This window comes from Schistocerca cancellata, chromosome 1 (genome assembly GCF_023864275.1).
Source record: "Schistocerca cancellata isolate TAMUIC-IGC-003103 chromosome 1, iqSchCanc2.1, whole genome shotgun sequence".
NCBI classification, from domain to species: domain Eukaryota; kingdom Metazoa; phylum Arthropoda; class Insecta; order Orthoptera; family Acrididae; genus Schistocerca; species Schistocerca cancellata.
In genome coordinates this window covers 651,936,238-651,952,090 of record NC_064626.1, presented here as the reverse complement: position 1 = coordinate 651,952,090, position 15,853 = coordinate 651,936,238, and the positions used below count along the sequence as shown (strand labels likewise).

The window sequence follows — 15,853 nt, the reverse complement described above, 5'->3', positions numbered from 1 at the left end:
GCAGTTATCTATAGTGGAGAACCGTAAGAAGAAAGCTGCAAAATAGTTCAGTCGAATCTTGATAAATTTTAAAGTGGCGTAAAGAATGGTGACTTACTGTAAATGTTCTGAAATGGACTTCACGAAACGAAAACACATAGTCGAATCTTGATAAATTTCAAAGTGGCGCAAAGAATGGTGACTTACTTTAAATGTTCTGAAATGGACTTCACGAAACGAAAACACATAGTATCATATGAATGCAACATCAGTGTGTTACAGATCCAATCAGTCAACTCATACAAAAATCTAGGCGTAACGATTTTTAGGGATATGACATGGTATGATCACGTAGTATCAGTCGCAGTAAAGCAATGTCATTGGCAGAACTGGTAGAATAGCACGGAAATGCAATCAATCTATCAAGGAAACTGCGCACAAAATAATCTTGCCAGCCTTCCTAGAATAACGCTCAAGTGTGTAGGACCCAGGCCAAATAGGAGTGACAAGGGATATTGAACCTACAGAAAGGAGGACAGCACGAATTGTCAGAAGTTAGTTTGACCCATGGGAGAGTGTAGCAGAAATGCTGAAAAACTGAACTGGCAAGCCTTTGAACCCCCTTAAAACGTACTTAGAAAGTTTCAAGAACCAATTATGAGTGAAGAATCTGGTGACACACTACTATTCCCTACGTGTTGTTTCCGTAGAGACCCAGAAGACATGAATAGACATAGACATAAATGTAGGCGGTTATCGTCGACTCGCAGGTTCGATTCCCTCAGTGGGTTGTGTAGTGACACGAGGAGCGACACCATTGTCACTGCTAGCCCGACGACGCGCGGTATCGTCACCTGTGTGTCGCATTTTTTCTTTTTTAATCTGGAGCGGAGTATTTAAATGTTATTACCTGGAACAAACGCTGGAAGTGTTAGTACAGCCATACCATTTGCACGTGGTACTCGGGAATAACGACTCTGCATTAGCCTGAATTTCTCACCTCAAATTCGTTGACTCCTACACCTCCCGTAGACTTGAAGTACACTTTCTTATCGCCTGCCCAGTTCTTTCCTTTCGACCCTTGGCAATGGCCGCGTGTGTATCCGCTCTTCCACGCGTGCCCTATACATGTTCCATCCTAAGACTAGACATTCCAAATAATAATGAAATTATGCTTTTTGATCCTAACAGCTAGCATGTTGTGAAATATGGGTTAAAAACGAGGAAAAACGTGTGATTAATACTACGTCAGCTGCCCTCGCCTAAATAATTTCAAACCTCAGTAAGTCGGCCAAAAACGGAGCTACCATCTTGGTCTCCTTTTAGAGATCAATCGTAAATGTTCGTACCACTACCACTTCAGCATTAGAAGGAACGGAACTCCCGAAACGCGGACGCTCAAAGCAAACCCACGACTTTCTACGTTGGGAATTCCACATTCGTCCATTTGCAGTATCAAATCTCTAAGACTAATTACTCGACAGAAGTCAGCAAAGTGTCGTCCTCATGAAGAACGAATGTCTTACAGCATTTAGGCTCCACAAGTTTATCTCAAAAATTGAAAAAGAGCGAAGCAGAGAATATTATCTTAAAAAATTGCACTGTTTAAAAATATGTCAGAACCCGAGCTACAAATTCAGAGACATGTGCACAGTATAAAAATTACAAAAGAAGGAGACGATCCTGGACTCAGTACTGCATCGGATACAGTCAAAGTAAGAGCGCTAGAATAAGTCGTACAGCATCTGATGAGCCTTGGAGAAGCATGGAAGTGGATTTCGTTGCTGACGAGATGTAGTGTTCAAATGAGATGGACCTAGACGCTTTTGACTCACTTGGCATATACAGTATGACAGTGGCAGCCCTTAATGGGAATTTACTACGATCGAAAGCTACTTTAAAAATAATGTAAGTTACAAATGAATTAAACATTTCAAAATTAAAGTTACATTTAATATCAGTGTTATATAAAACGTTGATCTTTTGACGAATATAACTGCGACACTGTCGAAAGCACCTAAATTGTTTCAAGTTGGCTGACATCGGATAATGGCTGTTATCCAGACAAAAATGTTATTTTGTCCATTCTAGATCTTGTTGAACTCCGCGGTCAAAAAATAATGTTCAGATGTGTGTGAAATCTTATGGGACTTAACTGCTAAGCTCATCAGTCCCTAAGCTTACACACTACTTAACCTAAATCATCCTAAGGACAAACAGACACACCCATGCCGGAGGGAGGACTCGAACCTCCGCCGGGACCAGCCGCACAGTCCATGACTGCAGCGCCTTACTCCGCGGTCGTTAAGGTTTGCTGTTGAAGAATGGAACCAGTCACAAACACTTTTCAAGGGCTTTATTTTTATGCTCCTACCGCTTCCGGACTGTTGTGTCCATCTTCGGATGGCTAACTTTTTCTATTACAACAAAGCTTTTTACAAGTTTTGGTGGCTGGTTGTGTTTTTCACAATCAAAAAATGTTTATAATTTTCTATACTAAAATTTAAAACACAGAGAAGGTCATCATTCTGTCTTTAAAACTATACATTGAACAATTTTTTACGACTTTTTAAAAAATATTGTTTGATGATGTTTTAAAAACTTCACCGACAGCTTGTTTGTACAGTGGTTAAAGACTTACAGAGATGTACTGTTGATAGTGCTATATGATTGTGGTGATAATACTGTAAATGAATCAACCATATTTACGATGGAGATGAAAGAATCAGTTCTACCATGATCCTCTGAAGGAACTATAAATGACACAAAGTCATTGTGATTGGGAGGGGCATTGAGGAGGATGGGAGAGGGAAAATGACAGGACGTTTTGAGATAATGTTATGAGGGTTCGTTGGTGATTACGGCAGGTATGAATGACATACGTCTGTTCGGGGAGTGGGAGTTTGAAGAATTTTCAGAGAGAGGGAACAAGGCTAGGAGCGTGGAGGGAGGGATATTGGTGTACTTGTGCAGTAGGGAACGCAAATAGCTCTGTAGAAAGAAGGTGATTTGACAGCTGGATGAATTGGCATAGGATGCAAGTTGAGGAAAGCATACCGTTGCAGAAGGCGAAGCGGAGTTCATGTGTCGCGAGTACTGTACGGGATTTGCAAAATTTGGGACAGGAGGAGATTCAGACAACTCTGGCATAAGTTACTATGAGACAGCTAAGAGATTTTTAGGTAAGGATGTTGGTAGAAGGTTGAAGCCTACAATACGACCTGTTAGTAATTTTAGTTCTTTTATTCGGTCGAGTTTGGTGTTCGATGATAGTAAGGTATGGATTCCAGGTTAGTTTTCTATCAAAGGTTAGTCCTAAGTAGTTTGCTGTGTACATAAGAGGAATGGGTTGTTGATGCTGGAGTGATGGATATCGGTACGACCTATCGCCGAATGATAAGTCAAAAAATAGTGTCTTGGACTTTCCGTGTGTTTACTTGGAGTAATACCACTCGACAAGGAGATGAATATGAAGTTGGAGGAATGTGTACTATGGTCACGCCACGACGTGTCCACTGCCCGTGGGCGAGAGACACGGTGAGAGGTAAGTATCGAGTGCGCATGCATAACGCGAGTAGGCAAGTCCTGGGCAATGGTAATTTAGGATGCAGTGTCGGTGCTAGCTGATATACTTACAAGCTTCTGCGACTTCCAGTGGCACTCTTATAGTAGGAGAGTTGGAGAGTGTGATGAGTATTTAGATAAGTGCCGCCGTGAGAATATTGGAGGAAATAGGTAAGCGATGGGTCTTTGTAAATATGATACAAAGAAGAGTAGATAGGACACGTCCTTGAAGTACGGTAGCAGTGGGATGAAAGATGCGACACTGCTGGAACCGGTGTGTGCATCTTATGTAACGGCGGTATGGCTTGCTATAGGTGGTAAATCGTCACCAGGGCAGCGTAATTTGCATATTCAAATGCAGGAAATCAACAATGAACAGTGAGTCATCTCCTGGCGGTAAACATGGCGAAGTTCATGGAAAGCATGAGCTCCTACTCAAACGTGACGTGGTTTGAAGGCTTCGATAATTTTATAGACAAGATGTTGCAAAAATATTTGAAGTCACACCACTCCTGATACAATGATATCGATAAAAATGTCTTTGTGGCCTACTGATCAGGAACGCACATGAATGATGTGTTGGTCCAAAGTTCGATCAAGCTGAAACTTCCTGGCAGATTAAAACTGTGTGCCCGACCGAGACTCGAACTCGGTTTTTTTCTGCCAGGAAGTTTCATATCAGCGCACACTCCGCTGCAGAGTGAAAATCTCATTCTGCAAACATCCCTCAGGCTGTGGCTAAGCCATGTCTCCGCAATATCCTTTCTTTCAGGAGTGCTAGTTCTGCAAGGTTCGCAGGAGAGCTTCTGTAAAGTTTGGAAGGTAGGAGACGAGATACTGGCAGAAGTAAAGCTGTGAGTACCGGGCGTGAGTCGGGCTTCGGTAGCTCAGATAGTAGAGCACTTGCCCGCGAAAGGCAAAGGTCCCGAGTTCGAATCTCCGTCGGGCACACAGTTTTAATCTGCCAGGAAGTTTCATATCAGCGCACACTCCGCTGCAGAGTGAAAATCTCATTTTCGATCAAGCTGTCAGACGAAGAATGTTTCTTATATCCCCATACAGACATTAAATTAAAAAGAGAAAGAAATCGATACAGCTCAACAACGCTACTTTTCTTCATTGCCCGTCTTACCAATAATGGTTTCTTCGTGATCAGAATCATCATAACGTATGTAGCCTTAACGAAAAAAGAGAAAGAAATCGATACAGCTCAACAACGCTACTTTTCTTCATTGCCCGTCTTACCAATAATGGTTTCTTCGTGATCAGAATCTTCATAACGTATGTAGCCTTATCGAAAAATCTCCCCATCGCCCCTCTCCACTTCTTCCAACCGACTCACTTACATTGACCTAATACCAAGAATCTCCGTACGTGACTACGGTCGCAGGTTCGAATCCTGCCTCGGGCATGGATGTGTGTGATGTCCTTAGGTTAGTTAGGTTTAAGTAGTTCTAAGTTCTAGGGGACTGATGACCACAGATGTTAAGTCCCATAGTGCTCAGAGCCATCCGTACGTGATTTATTTACTAATAGATTTGTCACTGTGTAGCGTGTATGATAAAGAAATCGACAATGAAGGCGACATTAATTACAATGAATTAGACGTCCTATCTGATACCAGTTCCCTATCAGCAGATAAAAGAATTCTTACCTGCCGCTCTGTCTCCTGACCGTGACATCATCGTATGACGGCTCTAAGCGAGGTGTCTCCTCCAGAATGAGTGACATAGTTATAGTGGGATGGGCACAAACCAGTGACAGGTTTTTAAAAACATTTTTAAATACGAAGTAGCTTTGTTACAGCATGGGGTGACATCTATCCACATTTCTGAATTACTGGTCTTTTCTGATCTCCCAATTTAAATCCCTTCGAGTACGTGTGGAATGTGTTGAAGAGACGTATTGCAGCACTATCACATGTACCAACGACACTCCAGCACTTGTCAATTGAGGAATGGAACGTTTAACCATAAGAATTCCTTACCAACCCTGTCGCCAGCGTAGGACACACGTTGTAGAGCATGCATGACTGTCCGTGGTGATCAAGCACCCTATTACGAATCATGCCCCGCATTTGTAATGTCCATGGGACCATCATAAATCTCGATGACTTCAATGTAATTACTGTCTTTGAATGAAATTGTAACTTCTGTTCATCTCATTGGGTATTTCTTCAGTTACATTCTGTACTATAATGTAGCAGTTCTTCATATACACAGTCCAAGTTTCACCGAGCTTTGTAGTCCGCCCCCGGCAGCTGAGTGGTGCCGGCACGGTAGATCAGCGTGTTCGGTCAGAGGGTTTAGCTAGCCTCCGTAATAAAAAAACTGAGTGAAAGGATCAACGAACAACCTGAACGGGTGTCATCGGACGTCCTCCACGAACAAAACTCAACGATAAAAAAAAAAAAAAAAAAAAAATGGTCAGCGCGACAGAATGTCAATCTTAAGGGCCCGGGTTCGATTCCAGGCTGAGTAGGAGATTTTTTTTCCGCTCAGGGACTGGGTGTTGTGTTGTCTTAATCATCACCATTTCATCCCCATCGACGCGCAAGTCGCCGAAGTGGCGTCAAATCGGAAGACTTGCACCCGGCGAACGGTCTACCCGACGGGAGGCCCTAGTCACACGACATTTATTTACCGAGCTATGTAACTTGGCAGTGACACATCATATGAAAGTTACTTTCGTCCTTAAATTTTGCACGCTAGTGTCTTATTTGGTAAAAAAACTTTCTGCAACCAAGATCGCATAAATATTCATTTATTTTCGACAACTTCGACAGGCCTTGCTGTCATCTTCCAGTCTTCAAAAATTTTTTTTACCAAACGTGTTCATTTTGAGTTGAAAGCTCAAGTCTCATATCAATGGATAAAATGTAGGACATTATGCAAACATTTACATTGTATCCAATAATATGACTACTTGGCATGAGGTTCCAACTCACAATGAACACGTTTTGTAACAATAAAATGGTTCAAATGGTTCTAAGCACTATGGGACTTAACATTTGAGGTCATCAGTCCCCTAGAACTTAGAACTACTTAAACCTAACGAACCTAAGGACAACACACACATCCATGCCCGAGGAAGGGTTCGAACCTGCGACCGTAGCAGGAGCGCGGTTCCGGACTGAAGCGCCTAGAACCGCTCAGCCACAACGGCCGGCTTGTAACAATAATTTTTGACGACGAGAAGATGACAGCAAAGCCTGTAGAAACCAGGTGTCGAAAATAAATTAGTATTTATGCGATTTGGCCCATATTTCTCAGCGCGAGAAATTTCAATCAAGAGCATTTTTTGCCAAATAATTAAGACCCTTCCTTTGTGACTGAACGAGACAACCGCTGAGACCACTCCATATGTGGGCGATACGTCGCGAAAAGCATCATGTTTACAACCGCGATCCCGGTTGTGGAACAAAATAGCGCGCAACCGGCGGAACTTCCTCGCCGCCGCTCGTCGCAGATTAGATAAACCATCGCGGTGTGCCGCATGCCATGCAGCGCGCCACTCGCTCCTCATACGTGGACGCGATTACGTGCGCTCCACACCTATCCACCGGCGACTCTTTAGCATCATGGATGAACGCTACGTCACCAGCATCAACTTGAGTGTGCGGTCGGGGCAGACGGCGAATTTCCGCCAGGTCAGGACCGAAGTGCGGGAATGGAGCCTGCAGAACGGACACAGTCTGCGAGAGGAACAGCGGCCGCTGCTTTCGTACGGAGGGTCCCCTCGGACAGCACGCAGTGTGCTCACCGTGCAGCCCGCGCCTGCGGCTAAGGAGAGCCGCATCTCGCGCCTGCAGTACCAGCACTCTCTTCACCTGCCGCAGGACCGCATCTACAAGGTACGTGTATGGGCGGCCGCTACCACTGCTTGCGAACGCAATTTCTGGCGGTCACGACTCAGAACATTGTTTCTAGCCCATTGGACTCAGCACTTTCTAAGTGGGACGAAAGCCATAGGTAATTGTAGTTTCGCGAATACACCAAGAAAGTGTTATAGCGCCGTTACTGTTTATTATACAGGGTTAAAGGTATATTTATTTAGAGAGGTAATCCTAAGAAACGTTACTCTTTTTGTGGAGTTATGAACATAGTTTTTGTTGTCACTTTCTGCAGAAGTACATCAACGAGCTATAATTTTCTTAAATAGACTGAAGCTCCAAAGAAACTGGTATAGGCATGCTTATTCAAATACAGAGATATATAAACAGGCAGAATACGGCCGTGCGGTCGGCTACGCCTATATGACAATAAGTGTCTCGCCCAGTTGTCAGATCCGTTACTGCTGCTATAATCGCATGTAATCAAGATTTAAGTGAGTTTGAACATGGTGTTATAGTCGGCGCACAAGCGATGCGACACAGCATCTCCGAGGTAGCGATGGAGTGGGGATTTTCCCTCGCGACCATTTCACGCGTGTGCCGTGAATATCAGGAATCCGGTAAAGCATCAAATCTCCGACGTCACTGAGGCCGGAAAAAGATGCTGCAAGAACGGGACCAACGACGACTGAAGAGAATCGTTCAACGTGACAGAAGTGCAACCCTTCTGCAGATTGCTGTAGATTTCAATTCTGGGCCATCAACAAGTGTCAGCGTTCGAACCATTCAACGAAACACATCTATATGGGCTTTCGGAGCCGAAGGCCCACTCCTCTACCCTTGACGACTGCACTACACAAAGCCTTACGCCTTGCCTGGACATTGGACTGTTGATGACTGGAAATATGTTGCCTGATCGGACGAGTATCGTTTCAAATTGTATAGGGTGGATAGACGTGTACTGGTATGGAGACAACCTCATGAATTCATGGACCCTGCATGTCAGCAGGAGACGGTTCAAACTGGTGGAGGCTCTGTAATGGCGTGGGGCGTGTGTAGTTGGAGTTATTGGGACCGCTGATACGACTCTGACAGGTGACACGTACGGAAGAATTCCTGTCTGATCACCTGCATCCACTCATGTCCATTACGCATTTCGACGGACTTTGGCAATTCCAGCATGACAGCGCAATACCCCACACATTCAGAATTGCTACAGAGTGGCTCCAGGAACACTCTTCTGAGTTTAAAAACTTCCGCTGGCCATTAAACTCTCCAGACACGAACATTATTGAGCATATCTGGAATGCCTTGCAACGTGCTGTTCAGAAGATATCCCACCCCCTAATACTCTTACGGATTTATGGACAGCCTTGCAGGATTCATGGTGTAAATTCCATCCAGCACTACTTCAGACATTAGTCGAGTCCATGCCACGTCGTGTTGCATCACTTCTGCGCGCTCGCGGGGGCCCTACACGATATTAGAGCAGGTATGTTTCTTTGGCTCTTCGGTGTAGAACATCATTTTTTCAGACAGGATTGACGGAGTACATCGAGCAGGTTCAAAGAAGAGAATCATGTTTTGTATTATCACGAAATAGGGAGACTGAAATGATACAGGATTTGGGATCGGCATCATTAAAAAAAAAAAAAGGAGTTTTTCGTTACGGCAGAATCTTCTCGCGACATTTCAATCGCCAATTGTCTCCTCCGAATGCGAAAATATGTTGTTGACGTCGACCTACATAGGGGGAAACGATCATCACAATAAAATAGAGGAATCAGAGCTCGCACCGGAAGATATAGGTGTTCGTTTTTTCCGCGCGCTGTACGAGACTGGAATAATAGAGACAGAAAATTATTGTGAAGGTGGTTCGACGAACCCTCTGCCAGGCACTTAAATGTGATTTTCTGAGCATCCATATATATATAGATGTAGATGTAGATGTAGATGTAGATGTAGCTGATGTACCAGGGGGACCGGAAAGTGATACAGGGTGTTTCAAAAATGACCGGTATATTTGAAACGGCAATAAAAACTAAACGAGCAGCGATAGAAATACACCGTTTGTTGCAATATGCTTGGGACAACAGTACATTTTCAGGCGGACAAACTTTCGAAATTACAGTAGTTACAATTTTCAACAACAGATGGCGCTGCAAGTGATGTGAAAGATATAGAAGACAACGCAGTCTGTGGGTGCGCCATTCTGTACGTCGTCTTTCTGCTGTAAGCGTGTGCTGTTCACAACGTGCAAGTGTGCTGTGGACAACATGGTTTATTCCTTAGAACAGAGGATTTTTCTGGTGTTGGAATTGCACCGCCTAGAACACAGTGTTGTTGCAACAAGACGAAGTTTTCAACGGAGGTTTAATGTAACCAAAGGACCGAAAAGCGATACAATAAAGGATCTGTTTGAAAAATTTCAACGGACTGGGAACGTGACGGATGAACATGCTGGAAAGGTAGGGCGACCGCGTACGGCAACCACAGAGGGCAACGCGCAGCTAGTGCAGCAGGTGATCCAACAGCGGCCTCGGGTTTCCGTTCGCCGTGTTGCAGCTGCGGTCCAAATGACGCCAACGTCCACGTATCGTCTCATGCGCCAGAGTTTACACCTCTATCCATACAAAATTCAAACGCGGCAACCCCTCAGCGCCGCTACCATTGCTGCACGAGAGACATTCGCTAACGATATAGTGCACAGGATTGATGCCGGCGATATGCATGTGGGCAGCATTTGGTTTACTGACGAAGCTTATTTCTACCTGGACGGCTTCGTCAATAAACAGAACTGACGCATATGGGGAACCGAAAAGCCCCATGTTGCAGTCCCATCGTCCCTGCATCCTCAAAAAGTACTGGTCTGGGCCGCCATTTCTTCCAAAGGAATCATTGGCCCATTTTTCAGATCCGAAACGATTACTGCATCATGCTATCTGGACATTCTTCGTGAACTTGTGGCGGTACAAACCTTCTTAGACGACACTGCGAACACCTCGTGGTTTATGCAAGATGGTGCCCGGCCACATCGCACGGCCGACGTATTTAATTTCCTGAATGAATATTTCGATGATCGTGTGATTGCTTTGGGCTATCCGAAACATACAGGAGGTGGCGTGGATTGGCCTCCCTATTCGCCAGACATGAACCCCTGTGACTTCTTTCTGTGGGGACACTTGAAAGACCAGGTGTACCGCCAGAATCCAGAAACAATTGAACAGTTGAAGCAGTACATCTCATCTGCATGTGAAGCCATTCCGCCAGACACGTTGTCAAAGGTTTCGGGTAATTTCATTCAGAGACTACGCCATATTATTGCTACGCATGGTGGATATGTGGAAAATATCGTACTATAGAGTTTCCCAGACCGCAGCGCCATCTGTTGTTGACAATTGTAACTACTGTAATTTCGAAAGTTTGTCTGCCTGAAAATGTACTGTTGTCCCAAGCATATTGCAACAAACGGTGTATTTCTATCGCTGCTCGTTTAGTTTTTATTACCGTTTCAAATATACCGGTCATTTTTGAAACACCCTGTATCTTTTCTGTGCATGTCGACATTCGTTTGCCATTTATCAGCTCACTGTGTACTTCAAAGTCGTACCAAAGATATTTTAAGGTTGGAGTGATTAATCTACTTGTAAATAACTAAATTTTAATCTTTTTAGCTGGCCGGAGTGGCCGTGCGGTTCTAGGCGCTACAGTCTGGAACCGAGCGACCGCTACGGTCGCAGGTTCGAATCCTGCCTGGGCATGGATGTGTGCGATGTCCCTAGGTTAGTTAGGTTTAAGTAGTTCTAAGTTCTAGGGGACTAATGACCTCAGAAGTTGAGTCCCATAGTGCTCAGAGCCATTTGAACCATTTAATCTTTTTAGCTTATGGTGAAATGGCCAGTCAAACAGTAGAAGAGCTATAAATCAGGCACCCCGTATGCTTTTCAAGTTCACAAAGGGTGGTAATGCAACACTTGCTACCAAAAGCATTTGCGATGTTTATCCAAGTGCATTAGACGCTTGTAAATGCCGCAAGTGGCTTTCTAAGTAAAAATCCGGTAATCTGGATCTTTCTGATTCGTATTGATTGGGAAGACCAACAACTTTACACAATGACATATTAAGGGTTCAACTGGGATTAAATCCGTGTCAGTCAATAGAGGAACTGTCAAACAGTCCTAACCAACCTTGGCAGACTTACCAAGAACATTTGCAGCAGATTACTAAAGACAAACAAAGCTAACCGATCCAATACATTCAACTTGCAGCTACAGCGGTAAAACACAGAAGCGTTTTTTGATCGCTTGATCACTGAAGATGAAAGATGGGGCCTCTATAATAATTCAAAACGGCATTGGGTCTCTCCGAATGAAACGCCACGCAGTACAGCTAAGCCTGGTTTACACCCCAAAAAGGCGCTTTTGTGTGTTTTGTAGAGTAATCGCGGGGTCGTTCATTTTGAATTGCTGAAACATGGGAAAACAGTGAATATAGATCTTTACTGTGGACATTAGGGTCGAGTAGGTCAATCTTTAATTGAAAAGTGCCCAGCGCTTGTCAACACAAAAGGTATCATTCTGTAACACGTTAATGCAAGACAGCACTACGAAAGACGAACCCTGGAAAAAAATTAATGAACTGAGCTGGGAGATACTGCCACACCCACCAAACTCGCCCGTTACTGCGTGATCGGATTTCCATTTATTCCAATCGTTACAGTATTTTTTAAGTGGAAAAAAATGTGAAAATGTGGATGATGTCAAAAATGCCATTTCCAGACATTCTGTTCGAAAACCAACTGGTTATATCCATCCGGCATTGACAATTTGCGCACTAGATGGGAAAAGGCTATTGATAACGAGGGTGATTACAACATTGATTAAAAATTAAAACTTGTATCAATTTATATTTGAACTTAATATAAAATACAACATTACTTTCCGTTCCCCCTAATATTTAAGCCGTGTACAACTCATTTTAAATAAAACTTCTATCAATTTTAGATAGGGAGACAGAAGTGTTAAAGTTTTAGAGGTGGATGCAACATGCTATATGTAATTGGTAGTGCTCAGATGGATGTTCTGGTAGAAATATTTTCATTTAAATGAGGTGTTCAAACGAGCGCTCATTTTCCTGAATCCACAACTCTGTGTGTCTTCTAAACGACTTGCGGACCAGATGTAAAGTTACTGATATCATAGAGCGACAATCTTCCTCGATGCGTTGTTTGAAGTCGTCGTGAGTACGGTGGCGCTCAGACAATTCGTCAGATGCCCCCACAAAAAGAAATGTACTTTTGTTAAATCGGGCTATTCCCGAGGACCACGGTGCCCCAACCATCTTCCAGGAAATCCGTTATTCAGCTCTTACACAACATCCCGTGCAGAAGGGCTGAGTAACCATCATGCTGCATCCACATACAGCCTCTAGTGTCTATACCGACATTTTCAGAGCACACAAATTATCGACGATAAAGGCTGGATACATGTCACCTGTCAGATTAAATCTGAAGTACTGTGGATCAATGATTTCATCTCCAAGAATTCCACATCACACATTTATGGGAAACTTCCTTTGACGACCGACATGATGTACCTACTTAAATGAATATTGTGCCACAAGAACATTCATTTGAACACAACCAATTACGTACGGCATGTTGCATCCACTCCTAAAACTTGGAACGTTTCTAGTTCCCTAACTAAAACTGGTAGAAATTTCATTTAAATTGATTTGTACACAGTTAGTAAACACCAATCGGCTACACGACAGAAATAACAACGTTCTATTTATAACTCGTTACTGTAACTCCCTGAAAAATAAGTAAATAAATTATGTTCACAGTTCCACAGAAGAGTAACATTTTATTTTACGTCTAACTATCTAAATAAATATTCCTTTCACTTGTTAGTTTGTAAGTTATACAGTAAAACGCTTTACCTGAAACATCCTGTACACATATAAACGCTGTAGTGTATGGCGTCGGAAGCTCCATGAGCTATGCTCAGACAGTGCTGTCGTTTAGAAAGGCTGCAACGTCTGGAGACCGAAGAGAAACGCAGGAAGACTTGCAGAGCACCGATGATTGGTATAGCGACTGGCTGTTCACCCTGAACGAAATGTAATTTATTGCCCAAAAACGGGCAAAGATACGCGTATCTATATCGACTCCGCTATTGAGGAAAAATCACTGGGTACAATGTCTACCGTAGAATACCTGGAAGTAACCGTTCGGAGCGACCTGAAGTGGGATAACCACATAAAACAAATTGTAGGATAGGCAGATGCTAGACAGATTCACAAAAAGAGTCTTAAGAACATTTAATTCATCCACGAAAGAAAAGGCTTACAAAACACTTGTAATACTGAATCTTAAGCATTGTTCAATTGTCGGGGTCGCTTATCACGTAGGATTAAAGGGAGAAAAGAGAAGATCCAACGAATACCGGTAGGTCTCGTCATGCGACCGTTAATCGGTGCGAGAGCTGTATGGGCATGCTTAACAAACACCAGTGGCGTTCTCCATCAACGAGATGCTTGCTATTGAAACTCCCAAAACATACTTTTGAGGAGGAGTCTGCCAACATATTACTGCCTCCCATATACGGAGGTTTATGGACAGTTGTTCTTCCCTCCATTATTCGAGAACGGGACAGGGAAGGAGAAAATAGTTGTATCAGGAGTGCCGTCTTCCAAACACCGCAAGCTGGCTTATGGAGTATACATGATTCAGCGCAGTGTAGCAGTAAACGTAGTCAGTCACTGAATAATTTGTCATAATATGTGCGAGATCTGTGCAACACGACTTCGACAAGGAGATAGCCTCTCCCGTTTCTGTTTAACATTGCGTCAGACAGTCATCACAGGATGGGGGGAAAATTGAGGGTATAAACATCGGGTTCACGCGACAATCAAAGTGAAGGGCCTTCCTTCTTCTGAAGATTCAGCTATCTTCACTAAGACTAGTGAGGAAGCCATAGAGAAGATACACGAGATAGCATCAGGGACAGACCTTCAAATATCATATTTTGAGAAGACCCATTTGATGGAAAATTCTCGTAAAAATATCAGAAGATCCTAATTACAAATGAAATATGGGACAATTTCACGCGTGACTTCTTTTAAATATCTGGACTAGACAGTGAAGCCAAAAGGATCATACATTTCACCCACAAACTTCATTTGAGATGTTGTGTCTGTGAGGGCCTGGCATGTTAGTCTTCCTGTCTATCCTGAGCTCTTCTAAAGTGTCCAGAACGGTTTGTTTGTCAACAGACCCATCCGCCTACTTGAAATCCACAACGGTGACGTATGTGTTGATACTTACACCTATCTTTAGTTGAATGATTATCCATGGACGAATTATTATTATTATTATTATTATTATTATTATTATTATTATTATCTGTGCCCTGTGTAATCACAGGTTGTATTTACTCATTGCTAACGGCTTTATTTATTTCGAAATTACTGATATTTTTCGTAACCAAGTCGGTAGCGGGAAATAAAACAGTATAATCACAGCCTCGAATTATGGAAGGATGAAACAGAAAATTGGCAGTGCTCTTTTCGAAAGAACCATCCATCGTTTGCCTTAACCGATTTGTGGAAACCATGGAAATCCTGTCTCATGTGCCGTCCTTCTGAATTTGAGTGCAGCTTCTTATCACTTGCTCGGCCAGCTATGTGTGTTTCTTATTGGAAGCGTTACCTCGGAGATTACCATACAGAGGATGGAAAACATCGCTGGCTGGAGCACTCAACCGCTGGACATTGGTGCTGCCGAACGTTCCACAAATAAAGCTTTTGTCGGTGTGTGGCGTGCATTATCGAGCTGTGGCAGTTCTTAAGCCAGCCCTTTTGGCCGTTTCTCTTCAGTTGTGCCAGGGAGGCGCCAAGTTGTTGTCAGTAAATATCGGCATCTATTCTTTAGAAACTATTTATCACACTTAGTACCTTCTTTACCCCACCGTTCGCGTGATGTCAGTGTCTGCAGACGACAGTAATTTTTGTGCAGAGCTTTGCTTTTTCGTTAGGACTTAGTCGTTCCTCCCTCTCTGACGCTGAGGTGAAGGTATCAGTTTCCATCACAGGTAACAAGTTGGACAAACCGGCCGATGCCACTCACGAACTCAGTGATGAAAACTCTGTGATAATACGTGTTCGCCTTTTGATTTTGGATCAAAGCTTCCGGTGCCCATCCCATCTAACTTGCAACTTTTCCCATTGTACACGTATGTCGAGCTATGGTTTACTGGTAGCATTTCGTCGCATATAGTAATTTTCGAGTTGATTATTATGAGTTAAGGTATTCCCTGAAGGTGGGTGCTGTGCCTGAACCTGAGGAATCGACGTCATTATACCCTTATTTCAAACGACGGAACCATTTTCTAGCTTTGCTTTCGCCAACGACGATTCTCTTCACAGAAACATGTTGAGCTACCTTACCAGCATTTACTCTTCTTTTAACAAAAAAAA

General features: G+C 43.3%; 1 protein-coding gene across 2 annotated transcripts in view; it reads left to right on the top strand.

Annotated features, from left to right (window-relative positions):
* Positions 1 to 7,070: 7,070 nt before the first annotated feature.
* Positions 7,071 to 15,853, top strand: part of LOC126183430 (calpain-A-like) — a 237,547-nt gene continuing 228,764 nt past the window's right edge. For both annotated transcript variants that reach the window (XM_049925418.1, XM_049925408.1), the window contains exon 1: positions 7,071 to 7,396. In XM_049925418.1, coding sequence (XP_049781375.1) covers positions 7,124 to 7,396 — 273 coding nt within the window. In that variant the 5' untranslated portion in view covers positions 7,071 to 7,123. The remainder of the gene's footprint in view (positions 7,397 to 15,853) is intronic.